At 40.4% G+C, this 16270-nt stretch overlaps 1 protein-coding gene across 1 annotated transcript in view; it reads right to left on the minus strand.

The window, feature by feature from the left end:
* Nucleotides 1–14377: 14377 nt before the first annotated feature.
* Nucleotides 14378–16270, minus strand: part of jagn1a (jagunal homolog 1a) — a 2481-nt gene continuing 588 nt past the window's right edge. Inside the window, exons 2-3 of the mRNA XM_018729271.2 lie at nt 16180–16270; nt 14378–15674 (exon numbers count right to left, since the gene is read on the minus strand). The exon at nt 16180–16270 is cut by the window's right edge and continues 6 nt beyond it. Of these exons, the coding sequence (XP_018584787.1) occupies nt 15212–15674; nt 16180–16268 (552 nt within the window). The 5' untranslated portion in view covers nt 16269–16270 and the 3' untranslated portion in view covers nt 14378–15211. The remainder of the gene's footprint in view (nt 15675–16179) is intronic.

Here is a 16270-nt window from a genome sequence, read left to right on the forward strand (position 1 = left end):
TGACGACGTCAGACGCGTAGCCTGGTGCGTCGCGGTGTTTCTCAACAGGCGATAGTCTCTCCCTGATACTGTTCGCGTTGTATTGGTTACAATGATGTTTTTCCACATGTACTGATTAGTGGAGTTTTAGCTCGAAGTAAGGCTGTTCTAATACTTCTATCTAAACTACTAATTTAAGCTTAGTGTTGCGCCTTTCAAAATGTGCTGTAGTTCATCCCTGTTCTTAACTTTTGTTATGCCTTGTCCATGATACTGTCTCTCAATCATCAATGTAGGTTTAAGAAACAGGCAGAAAGCCTTATTTTTCTATGCTAAGAAGCACAAATCTCTCTCTCTCTCTCACACACTCACACAGAGAGAGAGAGGCTGAAACCGCTTGTCCCAAGTGGGGTCACGGCAACCCAGAGCCTAACCCGGTACCACAGGGTGCAAGGCTGGAGGCGGAGGGGACACACCCAGGACAGGGCACCAAGCGGGACTCGAACCCCAGGCCCCCCAGAGAGCAGGCCCCGGCCAAACCCGCCACACCACCATGTCCCCAGCAAAAAAACTAATTCCCTTTTTTTCAGGAATGGCATTCAACCGAAAAGGATGCCGACTTTTGGAAGTCGCGGTGGGTTAATGAAGTTGCATGGCTGTTCTTCAAAACAACTTCGCAGTGATTATTGTACATAAAGATACAGATCCTTTCGGTCCCTCTCGTTTTTTTATTATTCGACTGAACCAGATTATTCTTATTACTGTTAACATATATGGTTATAATATGTCCTCAGAAAATGATATTTTGCTTGATCCATTGGAAAATAAGCTTGTGAATTGTTTAGCTAAATATCCAAATGCTTCGATAATCTTTGGCGGGGATTTTAATACAACCTTAGACAACTTTCTTGATAGATGGACTCCACAGCATTCTTCGTCATCCACTTCCAACCTTAAAATATTTATGGACAACATACAGAGAAGGAGATTCCCTCAAAGTTGATTGTACACTTGGTGCAGTAAAAAACATTTCTGGACAGTCTCGAATAGACTACTGGCTGGTGTCTAGCTGTTTACTCAATTATGACATTTCGGTTATTATTCACAGTACTCCATTAACAGATCAAAGAGCTATTGATATTACAGCTGCACTATCTCCAGGCCCGGTTTACAAATTGCCAAAGGTTTCTATATGAACACTAAATAACTCCCTCCTACAACTATAACAGGTCTAAAAGGAAATTCATATGTTAATCGACACTGATTGGACAAGAGCTTTGAAAGAGAGGTCCTATTGCTGTAATTGGGAGGTCTTTAAATTTGAAGTTGAGAAGTTTGCAAGAGGTGTGATGTTACAGCAGGTTCGGCCGGTGCCCACTGTGTGGTGGGTCTGGGGTTCGAGCCCTACAGGGGGTGCCTTGCGACGGACTGGTGTCCTGTCCTGGGTATGTCCCCTTCCCCTTTGGCCTTGCGCCCTGTGTTGCCAGGTTAGGCTCCGGCTCACTGTGGGACAAGCGGTTGTTGACAATGGATGGATGGAAGTTTCTGAGAAAGGTTGGCAGTGATCTTGCTGAGAAAGAGGACAAAGTAATCTCCTGACTTGCTTCTCTTTCCTGCCAGGAGACCCTGTCTGATGATAAAAAGAAAGAGTACATGGATTTACAGAATGATATTTACTGTTTTAAAGCTGAAGGAGCTTTTGTCAGATATAGAAGGAAATGGATGGAAGAGGGGAAGCAAAATTTAGCTTACTTCTTCAGGTTAGAAAAGTAATTCTAAAAGCTCTACCACTGAACAGCTGAACACACACACACACAGACGTTGTCTGAAACCACTTGTCCTAAGTGGGGTCGCGGCAAACCGGAGCCTAACTCGGCAACACAGAGTGCAAGGCTGGAGGGGCAGGGGACACACCCAGGACGGGACCCCAGTCTGTCACAAAGCACCCCAAGCTGGACTTGAACCCCAGACCCACCGGAGAGTAGGGCCCAGTCAAACCCGCTGCGCTACCACACCCCCCACAACAATTGAAAATTGATGGCAAAATAACTGACAACCCTGCAAAGATATCTTTGTTCTGAATTCTACAGTGATCTTTATAGCTCTGGATACTCTGAAGATTGAGCATCTCTTTTTCTTGCACTCAGTAAACCACACACACTATCCGAACCGCTTGTCCCATACGGGGTTGCAGGCAACCGGACCCTACCTGGCAACACAGGGTGTAAGGCCAGAGGGGGAGGGGACACACCCAGGACTGGACGCCAGTCCGTCGCAAGGCACCCCAAGCGGGACTCAAACCCCAGACCCACTGGAGAGCAGGACCCGGTCCAACCCACTGCACCACCGCACCCCCACTCAGTAAACCATTGCACAGTTATTGCGGAAGGTGACAAGAAGACTTGTGATTGTGTTGTTACTCTAGAGGAGGTAACCAAATGTATTATGGGAATGAAGAATAATAAGTTTCCTGGTAAGGATGGAATCACAGCTGAATTCTATAAAATGTTCTCTAAACAACTTGCTCCCTTCTTCCTCCAAGTTTTCCTTCATTTAAATAATGGGGCGCTTCCACCAGCTATGACTCAGGGTATTATTACATTCTGGTTGGACCCTGTCAGTGCAGTGGTAACCTGGTTAACCTTTTTTTTTTTTTTATTAGCCAAATATTATATACATAAGTGTAAATTTAGTAACTCAAAGCCTTCATTTCCCCTGTTTGTAAAAGAAATTAAATATTATAAGAAGACTATTCTACTAACTATCTAAAAACCCCAAAGCCATGACAACTGTGCTTCTACTGACATCTTACACCACTGGTGATGAATGTCTTTTTTAAATTTTTCTTTACATTTATTTATTTATTTGTAAATATTATTTTCTTTGTGTATTCCCGCTGGCATTCTTGTTTGTTGTAATAGTTTGGTTCCATGTTTTCTTTATGATCCTAACTTTTGAGTATGCTTTTTGTCAGTAATGTTTGCTTTTAATAAAAAAAAAAAAAGCCAGTGTTCGTTGAAGTAGACAGACTGGTGTGTGAAAACATTTACAGTAGATACCTTACTGTACTACTTTGCAGTGTAGTTATTTTAATGTTAATGTGTACTTAAAATTCAATGTCTTAAAGTGATTGCACTTGAGTTTTAAAAAAAATGATTTCATTACATGTGAATAATGACAAAAAGGGTGAATTGTCAGTACCCGTTGTGTGGCGGGGCTAGGGTTCGAGCCCTGCTTGGACTGCTTTGCGATGGACTGGCATCCCGTCCTGGGTGTGTCCTCTCCCCCCTCAGCCTTGCGCCCTGCGCTGCCGGGTTAGGCTCCAGCTTACCGCGACCCCTCTTGGGATAAGCAGTTGTAGACACTGGTTGGTTGGTTGGTTGGTGTTGCTTGTCATATGGATGCAGCACGTGTTCCCAGCACACAATGAATTTCCTCTTGTGTGTCTCCCACAGACTGTGAAGGCAATAAACACACAGCTCGCAGCAAATACAATCATGCAACAGATACAGACAGTAGGCAATAAATACAGGTTTGGAAACAGCACGTAGTTAGACGAGTTATTTACAAGTACAAATTACGTTAGAGACTACATACTGTTTCCCTCTTGATAATGTGCAGATATCTACGTATATTTTGCAGTACCAAATGCAAATACTATACAAACTCATACTGATATTGCAGTATCAGCCACTTTTATTACTGATTACTTGTCATCATATTACACCCTTAATAGTGCATGCAAATATGACCTGTAGTTAATGTTTCATATCAGAAATTGCAGCTACAAACTGCTCTGTATTGAGAGTTTATAATGTAATGATTCAAAATGATTTTGCTGCGGGGCCTTAAATGTGAAGAGGTGTCAGATCTTCAGTGACTAAATTTATTCCATATGGGAATAAAGATGTACAGTACTGTATAATAAATAAACAAAAGAGATATTTTTTTAGAGATAAAGATCCACTTAAAACTAGAATTACATGCTGTCATTCCACTGTGAATGGAAAGTAAATTGGTGAAATATAACGTGCAATAAATTCACATCAAGTTATAAAAATGACCCACTGTCTCATAGTAACACCCCCTATCTGGGGTGCTGTTTCTGTGCAAAAATGATCAACAAAGGAGAGTATGATGATGTACAACTTCAACAGATGAGAGGAGGTGTGGGAGGTAAAGGAATTCATCCTGTATAAGAATTACAGTACATAAAAACAGTTTCCAGTTCTTTCCTGCTCTGCACTTACGTGGCTTTAACGATTACATAATAAACTAATTTGGCCCTAATCAGGATGTACTATCGTTTTAGCACAAGAAGGTACAGTTTGTTTTACTGGATAAAGATTCACTTTCCAAAAAAGTGTCCAGGTATTTTATTTACAATATTTTTTGCAGCACACAGCATAACAAAATAAAAATGAGTATATTTCAAGAAGCAATGCATTTCAGTTGTTTCACACACACACACACATTCTCAGAACTGCTTGTCCCATACAGGGTTGCGGGGAACTGGAGCCTACCCAGCAACGCAGGGCGTAAGGCCGGAGGGGGAGGAGACACACCCAGGACGGGACGCCAGTCTATCGCAAGGCACCCCCAGCGGGACTCGAACCCCAGACCCACCAGACAGGAGGACTGTGGTCCAACCCACTGCGCCACCACACCCCCATTCAGTTGTTTCAATGACTTTAATATGTGCGACACAATGGTGGGGCGGGTAGTACTGCTGCCTCCCAGCACCTGGGCTCTTTGGGCATAGTTTTGAGTGGATCTCAGTCTCTATTCTGCCACTGCCTGCCTGAATCTCCTCCAGTTGCTCCAGATTCCTCCCGCAGTCCAAAGACATGCAGTTCAGATGAACTGGACACTCTCAATTGCCTGTAGTGCATACATGTGTGAACATTTTGTGATGGACTGGAGTCTCATTCAGGATGTTCCCCCAGCCTTGTGCTAAGCAGCTCCAGCATATGCTCTAGACTGCCAAGGACAAGGACAGATGCTGACTGTGTGTGATTGTTTCAGTTCAAAAAACTTTTACATACAAACATTGATGTATTAACTGAGTGAGACTATCTTAAAATGGTGCTCATGTATCGTTCAATCTCCTCTTCCTTGAGCTATAGTGCATAAATCATTACATTGTTGAAGAAACAGTGGCATTCATTTTTTTGCATTTCTCTTCTGGATCTTTTGTCCTGTGAATCCGCATGTTGAATTTTTTACAATGCAAAGGGTTTTCAGAATGGGAGAGGGACTGGAGAACACTCTGCACACGCTTCTTAAAGGTCGACGTTCTCACAGCGAACAAAATGAAGATCTGTAAACCCTGTAAAGCAAATGAAAAGTGGCTTTTGCTGTTTCCGGTAGTCATCCATTGTTATGTTGCTAATGAAAATGTGAAAACATCAAACTTGACAGTTGCTTTTCATTATTATTAACCTTTTTTCTTTCAACATTAATACATCTGATGCAACATTCAGGGAAATGACTGCGAGCAAGCGGTTTCGCGTGAACATCCGACAACGTGAATGGTTATTACAGACCTGCGTAGTGTTTAAAACACAGAAGATGATGGCCAGAGCATCATTCTCGTTCACAAGAAGGAGGTACCCTATTATCCAGGTGATGCTCAACAGCACTGCCAGAGAAAGGCTACTGAGGAACCTCTTGAGGATGGATGTTTTCTGTGTGCTAAAAAGAGAATTGCTGTGCTGTAAACATTTCCAACAGTACACTGATGAAGGAGTCTGATTTGTGTAAAATAATTCATGTACTGCATTATGAAGCAATGGAGTTATTTTTATTGTCAAAGCGCACTCTGCAATGTAGTTGTTTTCTGTGCTCGCGGGAGTGTCTTCTTCATAGTTACCTCTGTAACTGAGGGTTGGTCCGGCATGTAGTAACTGCAAAATACACCAAGGTCCCCGTGTTGAAAATGAGCATTAAGGCCACAGGAAGCAAGAATCCCCACAGCATTGGATTTCTGATGTCAAACTTATTTTCTCTGTCCAGGGCAGCTAGCCAGCAGCTGGAAGACACCATTAAGAGAACGCTTGTACAAAAGGAAAAGAGGTGGTACCCATTATGAAGGCAATTTCTTTACTAAAGAGTTTATTGTTATTGGTCATTCATCTGTTCATATGTGGTTTTGTTTATTATTGTTTTCAATTGTTTATTGTCAGTGACAGCTAATAATCCATTAGGCTATAGTGCCATTCAGGTGGCGCTGGTGCATCACAGGTCCTAGGCAGTGTGTTGAGATGCGGGTTGAAATCTGGCACAGTTTGTACAGAGTCTACATGCTCTCCATGTGCCTGTGCGGGTTTCCTCCAGGTACTCTGGTTTCCTCCCAAGTCCAAAGATATGTTTCAGGTGATGATGGCTCTTAATTCCCTGCAGTGTGTGTATGAGCCAGTGACTGATTGTGTGTCTTGCACTGGCATCCCGTGTAGTGTGTACCCTCCCTTACATTCTGTGTTTGCAGGGAAAAACACGATGCAACTTAGCAATAAAGTTGTGAGAGAAAGGGAATCAATAAAGCTAGAAGCAGTTTTGTTATGGTACAGATACCGTATGTTAAGTTTAGAGATCGTCAGCCCACTAGTTCTTTCAGCTCAGTGTTTTCCTTTCCATGCCATTGGGGACCCTATAATGCACACTGCTGTAGTTATGTGTTCTGGTTGCGTTACATTTTAGACAGTGTTAATACTCATTTTATTACTTGGGTAAAATCAAATTTTGTTTTATTTAATTTAACTGGCTACTTGCAGGGGGGCGCGGTGGCAAAGTGGGTTGGACCGGGTCCTCCTCTCTAGTGGGTCTGGGGTCTGAGTCCCGCTTGAGGTGCCTTGCGACGGACTGGCGTCCCGTCCTGGGTGTGTCCCCTCCCCCTCCGGCCTTACGCCCTGTGTTGCCGGGTAGGCTCCGGTTCTCCGTGACCCCGTATGGGACAGGCGGTTCTGAAAATGTGTGTGTGTGTGTGTGTGTGTGTATGTGGCCTCATGTTATCAGATGAGCTGAATATGTGGTGATATAACAGTGTCACACAACAATAAATTCCCAGTAAGTAAAGGTCGCACAGTCAATAAACCTCATAGCACTAACCTGATGGAAACTGGATGAATATCTGGACTGTCCCTGAGCTGTTAACAGTCAGCTGAGAGGCGTTGGGGTTGAAACGAATTCTATTGGGCACTAAGCTGCTGGGGTCTCCTGTAAAGAGGCAGGATAGACATTGCTGACTACATTTAGCCTTATTAAAATAATACACAGCAATGTAATTCTCGGTACAGTGTTACTGGTGGTTACTCAAAAATGAAAACACACTTCATTGTCAGATAGATAGACCCATCTAGAGGCTGCTGGCAGTGTAATGGTTAGTGTGGCAGCCTTGCGATCCAGCGGTTGCAGGTTCAAATCTGTTATGGTACTCTTGACCAACATATGTACCCTCAATTACTCCTGTAAAATTACCTACCTGTATAAATAGGTGGCATATGTAGGCCAATGGAGTAAGTTGCTTTGTTGAAAGGCATTACATTAATGTAATGTAAACCATAAAGCAGCAGACAATACAGTTAGTAAATGTCAGTGTGAGAGATACATCATATGGTAGGCTTGTTATTCTGTCTGAATCACAAAAAGTGACAGTTATAGGCAGCTGGCACTGGGTTTAGGGAGACACACTGAAAGTTGGTATTGAGACCTACATAAAATTATCTGTTTCTTCAAATGGCAAATAAACAGTGGTTTTAGCTAAGATATAAGCTAGTGTTTTACCTACAGTACAGCATTAAGCAAAAATGTTTAATTATAGCCTAATTTGTTTCTGGATTAAAAAAACATAAGCTGCACAGCTGGTTACAAAAATGCTCTTGCTAGCAGAGCAGTGCAAATATATTTGTACTGGTAATATCATAAATAAAACTAATGTTTCTTACTGATTTCAGGTAGTGGTTGGTTATGGTGAATGTGATGTAAAGCTAATAACTGATTAGATAAGCATTCTTGTGTTATTAACAGGGAAATAAATACTGGGAGGCTCTAGGTTGTGTTAGTCTTTCTGCACATTGTTTTCCTATGCACAATTCTTTAGCCCACAAGGGGACAAATGCAACTGATGAAGGAAGCAAATCTGAAATGTGAAAAATAAGGGCAGTGATCCATATAGGCCACTTTCGATAAAATTACATGGTGGAAAAAAAGGAACTTCATAAATCTGTGAATTTATGCATTTGTAATACTCCACCTAAGGGGGTGTGGTGGCGCAGTGGCGCAGTGGGTTGGACCACAGTCCTGCTCTCCAGTGGGTCTGGGGTTCAAGTCCCGCTTGGGGTGCCTTGCGACGGACTGGCGTCCCGTCCTGGGTGTGTCCCCTCCCCCTCCGGCCTTACGCCCTGTGTTGCCGGGTAGGCTCCGGTTCCCCGTGACCCCGTATGGGACAAGCGGTTCTGAAAATGTGTGTGTGTGTGTAATACTCCACCTACTATACATGCATGGATGTGGTTAATACAGAGTTAATTACGAGTAACAGAGCAAGAGCATTGACAATAAATATTTATTTATTCAAAGTGTCTACAGTTTTAGAAAACCTCGCTCAAATGCAATAAAGAAGACCCCTTCAAACTAATGATTCAAACCAGCAACCTTGAGGTTATAAAGAAATGCCATCAAGTAGCACAATGTTTTTCCTCCATAAGGTACCCTCAGCTGACTTAGGCTGTCAGTAGTTATGTTGAACAATAGTCTATTAGAATGCTGTCACTCACCAATCAGTGAAAACTGGACCCCCTTGACATTCGCACCTGACATGATTTCAGACTGGACAGCCAAGTTGGGTTGGACCAAGCTATTATTGTAAGAGGTCTGAACAGAAAACTTTTGCAGGGCTTCAGTAAGCCTGGAAAACACACACGTTGGAAATGATAAAGTAATGAGAAAATCTTCACATGGCAGAATATCCGGAGTAGTCAGTGTCAGTGTCAGTGGCTGGCTAAGACTCATTGCAAACAGCAGAAACCTGAGGTTTTTACAGAACTTAATTTGTGAAGAAATTAAGCAAAATGTCTTTTATTAAACTTTTATTGATTGCAAAGTAGTAGTAACAGTGGGTGATTTAAAAAGAAGTCAAGTTCCAGACTTCTAGTCCCAATAGTTTTTGTAAGTTGAGGATCTGTGCATCTTGTTTTCTTGTGTTAATATTATTTTTGTTTGACAGCTAAATTCCAGGCCAGCATGATGGCACGGCAGGTAGCACTGCTGCCTCACAGTACCTGGGCTGTTTGGATGTGGGTTCATATCCAGCTCAGTATGTGTGTAGTTTGCATGTTCCCCGCATGTCTATGTGGGTTTCCTCCCAGAATCCAAAGACATACCTTTCAGGAGAACTGGTAATGGTAAATTACCCATAATGTGTGAATATGGGAGTGATTTTATGTGTGTAACTGCCCTGTGGTGAACTGGGGTCTCAGCTGAGGTGTACCGTTCCTAGCCCAGTGCCCAATGAATATAGGATAAGCTCTGGAATGCTGTGACCCTGATAAGAACAAACAGTTAATAAAAGTGAATGAGCTTAGTTCTGGCCATTTTCTCCTAAAGCAGGTTCTTACCTCTTTGTGCTGACACTGCTGCCTGGTGTGGTGAACTTGTCATCCTGAGCATTTAAAAGCTGGCTCACTGTTGTTACTGCAGCAACAGCAACTTCCTAAAGAGAAACACAGAAATTCACCCAAGGAAAAATGCTTTATTCCTATAAGCATACAGCATCCTTAATTTTCATTATGTGAAATATAGTCAGCTAGCACGTTGCTGCTATGAATAAGAAGATAACAGTATTAACCTGAGGAGGTGTGGAGTTCAGAATTGTTGTGACAATCTGAGTTGCGATGCTGACATTCTCAGCTGACAACATCTCTGGTCTAGATGTCAGTATCTGAATTTTTGCTGCAAGATCTTTCAAATTTTCTGTTCCACTGATCTGAATAACAAAATAAAAGATCCATCATAAAAGTCTTATACTTAAAATGTGTAAAGGATGCATTTCTAATTAAACACTTTAATCTTCTACAGATTTGAAATCAGATTTGGTAGCACTATAAATAACTTCAGATACACACACACACACACATTTTCAGAACCGCTTGTCCCTTACGGGGTCACGGGGAACCAGAGCCTACCCGGCAACACAGGGCGTAAGGCCGGAGGGGGAAGGGGACACACCCAGGACGGGACGCCAGTCCGCCGCAAGGCACCCCAAGCGGGACTCGAACCCCAGATCCACCGGAGAGCAGGACTGTGGTCCAACCCACTGCGCCACCGCGCCCCCCTAACTTCAGATAATTTTTCTGAAAAATAGATTTTTTCTAATGAAGTTCTTGGTATTCACTGGAGCGCTTCCTTATTCGATGGACCATAACTACACAGTTTATGAAAGCCATGTGTTCAGATGGACTAAAGAAATTAAATCTTTAAAATACAACAATATTTAGAGTGAAATTCAAGACATACACGTTTTGTCTTTATCAGAAGCTAACCTTTCATATATGGTGAATGACGCAGACATAACATGCAAAAATTAGTACACACTCTGTCCACTGTTACACCTGTCAGTAACAAACAGCAAACTAATACAAGGCAATGAAACGAACACTCTTTTTGTACTCACATTCTGTTGGATTTCACTGAGAGTCAAATTACAATAAAATCTTTGAAAGTCATCAAATCCGATTGACTCATTAATAATCAAGCACCTTGCTGAAGCTTTTGGAATACCATCTGAGAGAAACAACAGAATCAGTTAAAACTTGATTATTTGAATAATAGCTTGCCTGCCCTTCTTAATTTATTCCACAACAGTTAATTAAAAAAATCTGAATATTTCTCTTGCAATAAGTAGGTTTAAAGAAAGTCACTCACCATTGATCGATGACTGGCACAGCTCTTTTGAATAACTGAATTGTCCAACAACAGCTGCACTAAAATTAAAACCATGAAAATTTTTTTCGGTGCAGAAATTTTCTGTCAAAGGAAAGTTGTAGATATTAAAATTTTACTTATAACTGTTTCTGAACCATCCAGACTGCAGGTATGTCATGAAAATCTCTGGATTGTATATATGAATATGTTTTCTATGTACTGTAGCTAAACTTGTCACAAGAAGATTTGCAACATCACATGTTCACTTAAAGGTGAGAACTGTATTGGTAAAAAGTCCAGTTTTATATAAGGGTGAAGGGTACAGTTACTATCTGTTATCAAAGTTTGTATTTAGGTGATGCCTTTGTTCATTTAGGTATTTACATTTAGATTTATTTATTTAGCAGATGCTTTTCTCCAAAGCAACTTCCAATGAACTCTGTGTAGTATCATCAGCCCACACCTTATTCACCGTGGTGACTTACACTGCTAGATTCACTACTTACAGTGGGTCACTCATCCATACATCAGTGGAACACACTCTATCTTTGTACTTACAATGTAGATATACTGTTCAAAGCTGTCTACAATCATTCCCCCTTGTGTACAGCATACTACTGTAACACCATCAACTGAATAGCGAAACAATGAAATACACAACATTCCCATTTTTGTGAGATTACCTGTCTCACAAATCTTTCCAGTCCACATATCTTGACAAATACACACTCCGTTCTCCACTGAACCTCCATTCATACAGTTCAGGGCTGTGGTCATAGATGTAGCTGTTGTCACTACAGTGGTAATGTTTGTTGTCTTTGAGGCACTGGTGTTTGTAATTATCTCTGGAATGGTAGCATTTGTAAATGTAATATGAGAAGTAAGATTTGTGAGTTCCTTTGGTGAGGTAGGGTTCAAAATTGTGCCAGTGGTGATAGTAGGTGATGCATCTGGGTTCATAGTGGATGTAGATGTCTCTGGGGTAATAGCAGTTGATAATATATTTGGGTTGATAGTGAATGTAGATGTCTTTCGTGCAAAGGTTGCCGATTCTGCGATTGCTTCAGTCATAACAGCAGTACGTGGAGTGTATATGACAGTGTTTGATGGTGTTTGAAGAAGTGAAAAGGTTAAAACAGACTCTGATGGCTGAGTGTGGTCTAAAGTTGGGTTGGAAAGAGAAGTTTCATGAAATGAACCTGTCAAAAAAAAGCATTATGTTAACAAATATATTCTCAATATGTAATGAAATGCTATATCTGAGAACGCATGTTTTTCAGTATAGGACACGCATTTTCGTCAAATTGCATTTTCTTTAAAAGTCACTCATCTGCGACCTTCTACAAGAGCCTATGAAAATACAAATTATGTACTTCATAATTCTGTGCATAGATACAAGGCTGGGGCAAGTCCCCTCTGTGTATTCAAGCCTGTATTTTTGGTACTGCAAAATTTCTTTGAGAAATTATTGAACTGTAGCATAAAATTGAACATAAAAATAGTAAAAATCTAATTATATAAAGTAATGCTTTTTTAATGTTCCAGACTAAACAGTACATAAAGCTCCCCAATATTTTAAAAACAAAATCTTAAGAACAGATGACAGATCACATTCGAGCTTACATTTTTTTCGGAAATTGTTTTTAGGTAAGCTCGTGTGTGCTCTCTCATCTTTTCGATAAATCTTGCATACACCAGGTGGATTTGAGCAACGAAGCTGTTTATTACTTATGTCATATTCATTTTAATGCGTCGTTCTGTTTTTTCAGAACAAAATTGAGAACTGCACACAAAAATATAATTTGGTGTATAATTAATTAAAAAAACTTTTCAGAATAAATGAATTTTACCGAAAATTATTAAAAGCCATTTTTCTAGCATCTTAAAAATGTATTAGTTCTTGCAGTTTGACAACATACGTTGTGTTAGTTCTTCCTTACTTTGAAAACCAAAATAACACCTGTGCATATACATTACTTTGGTAATGTACAGTATATACACTTGGGTTATTTTGGTTACTATCCATCTTTGTCTCTGTTCTTCCTTTCCTTCATTAAATCTTTCCTCATATGAGAGTCTTCTCTAGTGAGTCCTGCATTCGCATATGTGACCAAAGTATTTGAGCTTTAGTCTCATTATCAGTCCCTCTGGTGAGCACTTCAGGTTTATTTTGTTCAGCGCTGACTGATTTTTCCTTGCTGTAGTCCAGTGTACTCTCTATAGTTCAATAGCTGATGATTATCCAAAAGGAGGTTCAACTGGCCAGACCCCCATGGAATGAGGCACCAAAATGCCTCTAGTAACAGCTCCACTGTACCATCTGTAAAGATGACACAATCTCTGGCAAAATATCAGACTTCTGTTCGTAAAGGCAAATGCAAGCTATGACAACATTACCACTGTGAAAATGAGCTGTGAGACATCAGTGCTACTTCTTTTGTTGCTTTGCTGCTTGATGCTGAAAGGATTGAACAATATCTACATACAGGGAAATACATGTGCTGTGTTGCCAGCTTTTCTATTGCAATTTATAATATAGTCTGACTCCCCTCTCTGCTGCAGACCCCCAGAAGGAGACTGGTCAGTGAGGATCCATGAAGGCACTTCAGACAGAAGTTAGAGAAACCTGGAACTTGCCAGCTGTACTAAACTGTAAAACCAGGGATATTCACTCTTCTGAAGCAAGGATATTCGCACAGTTGTGAAATCACATACACAGAATGCAACACAAATATACAATGATGCCTGTAAAATACAAGTAGTAATACCTGTTAAGAGAAGGAGCAGGATACAGATCCAAGTATCCATTGAGCCAAAAAATTAAGAGGCTGTATTTAGATGGAGTTACAGTGTGCTGATCTGCAGAGTGGATCATAAGCTATGCTTTACAGTGTTGGAAATTACTTCACAACATACCTATGACTTCCTCACTCGAACACCTGCCCTAGCTTAATGATTGACACTGTAGTTTGTAACTTGTTTTCAAAGTAAAACATTGTACTTCTCAGTTATTCTTCATATAATGTGTAAAATTTAATTAAAAAAAACCTTGAATCTGTCTGAGAGAAAAAAAAGTTAAACATCAGTGTGAGTTTTAAAACTGATGACACAACATAATTGTAGTTTGTAAAATTAAAAAAAATAACTCTTGCCATCTCTTCAGATGTTAATGTCTAACTCTCACTTCATTAAAAAGGTCCAATAATTCAGGAAGATATTTGAAGGACAAACCCCAGTTCAGTTAGAAGTATTTTTTAGTATGTTCATTTATTAGAAATTTTCATTCATAGTAAACACCACAGCTATATATTTTGTCAACATCTCACCAATGATTGCCTATGAACATTACTAGTTGATCAGGCATCTTAAATTACTTGGCAGCAGGTTTGAAGCAGCATGGTGATACAGTGGAAAAATATGTTTGAGTTAATTACCTAACCTGAGAAATTTAAATGGACTACCGATGATTAAGATTGCTGGGTTTTTTTTTTTTTTTTTTTTTATTATGGGGAAATTTAGAGTGGTTACAGGAATTGTCCATTTTACTTGTCCAGTTTCTGTGGGTAATGTAGGTTTGATTCGTGAAAAGACATTTACGGATATTTCCACAAGGTAAATAAACATCAACATCACCTGTTAAATAATTTACATACTGTGCTTATTTTTGGACTTAATTACCACTTAAACATCAAGCTTTAACAATTTTGAACCACACTTCCAGTTTACAAAGAAAATAAGAATTTTTTCCTTTTTTCACAATTTTGATGCATTCAATAAACTATTTAATAGAAAACACAGCTTCTCCGACATAGCAGTTAAACCTCCATTTATTGGTGAAGCTATTTAACAATGCAATGACACAACGAGATGAAACTTGAACAACATATGAACAACATGCAGCTGTTACAATGATAACAGGCATATTACTTGGCCCTTCGTCTTGCCCAACCAATCTGATACCTTCTTGTTTTAGCCTTTGTATTTCATAAATTGTTTTCAACACACAAACCAGTGCTCCAGGATTTTAACAGGGAGGCACTCACTGAAACTGGCAAGACCATATATATTTCATACATGACAGCTATAATGCACATGACATTAATCCTTAAAATGAGCTGAGAGTACAGTCTAACTTAAAGATCCTAACCTAGAATTAGGGATGAATTTTGAAGACGTGGTCTTTGTGACAGTACAAAACTCATTCCATTCTCGCATAAAAACAAACCAGCTTCAACTGAGACAAGACAATGAGGCCAAAAGGTATGAAGTATCACATTCTCCCTCACTGCCTCTACAGTTCAGTTCTGTTGTCTGATTATTTTTTCTTTTTTTCTTGTGTGGAGGTAAACCAGGCATCCAGCAGCTTCTTACTGTAGTAGATTTGCCAAGCATGCACTTGCACAGCAATGACCATCACAAGGTACATGACAGAGACAGCAGAAAAGCCAAAGATGAAGCGGTAGGCCTTGCCATGTCTGTACAGCTGTTGTGCCACAGGAAACATTTCCATGCCCCCATAGATAAGTGGGGCGATGCAAAAAAGCCCTGCGCTGATCATAGCAATCACCAGGTAGCTAATGTTGTTACGTGGCAGTGCCAAGAAACTGAAGAAGGATGGGATGATGCTCAGCAGATAAGGGTACTCCCACTGGTAAGGGGCAGCCACCACATCATGTGACACCAAGCCGAAGTTGCTGACTGTCGCTTGTGCAGCCACCAGGACCCATATCAGGGCATGAACAATATTCAGCTTGCGAATCTCTGACTTCAGGGTAACACTGGCACAAAAATACAGTGAAGAGAAATTTAAAGAACATTACAAAGGCACTACATGTTGAAAGGATTTTAAATAATGATTCTGCAAAAACTGGTTAAAAAAAAAATCAACTAGTTAGCTGTTGACATAGGCAATTTATGACAACCCAGACTTATGATAGCCATCCTGCCATTGAAAAAAGACCTATTACACAATGTAGCATTCATGCACGTTAACTGTTTATATGTGTGTATGTTTATGGTTTATATGATAAAGTATAAGGTGACTTACAACTAAGTCACTGGAGTGGAACCCTGTCATAAATTAAGCACTACCTGTATTTAATCATGCAAGCTCTGCCAGCAATCATGAAATGGAAGTGGTATATGAATAAATTTCAAAGAAGAATTAAGAAAATGCCCCCTTATCAACTGCTCTAGTAAAACATGCTGCTGCAGCAATGGATTAAAAAAAATATAAGTATCACAAAATTGCTACATTCCAAGATGGTAAGCATGGAGCAGTACCTCATCTGATAGTGTGACGCTACCCTTTCTCTGTGCTGAAAGTCACTCCCATCGGTGCCTGCAGCTCTTGGGCCAGCGCGGGAAGCCATGG

The sequence above is a fragment of the Scleropages formosus genome, chromosome 14, assembly GCF_900964775.1.
Source record: "Scleropages formosus chromosome 14, fSclFor1.1, whole genome shotgun sequence".
Taxonomy (NCBI): Eukaryota; Metazoa; Chordata; class Actinopteri; order Osteoglossiformes; family Osteoglossidae; genus Scleropages; species Scleropages formosus.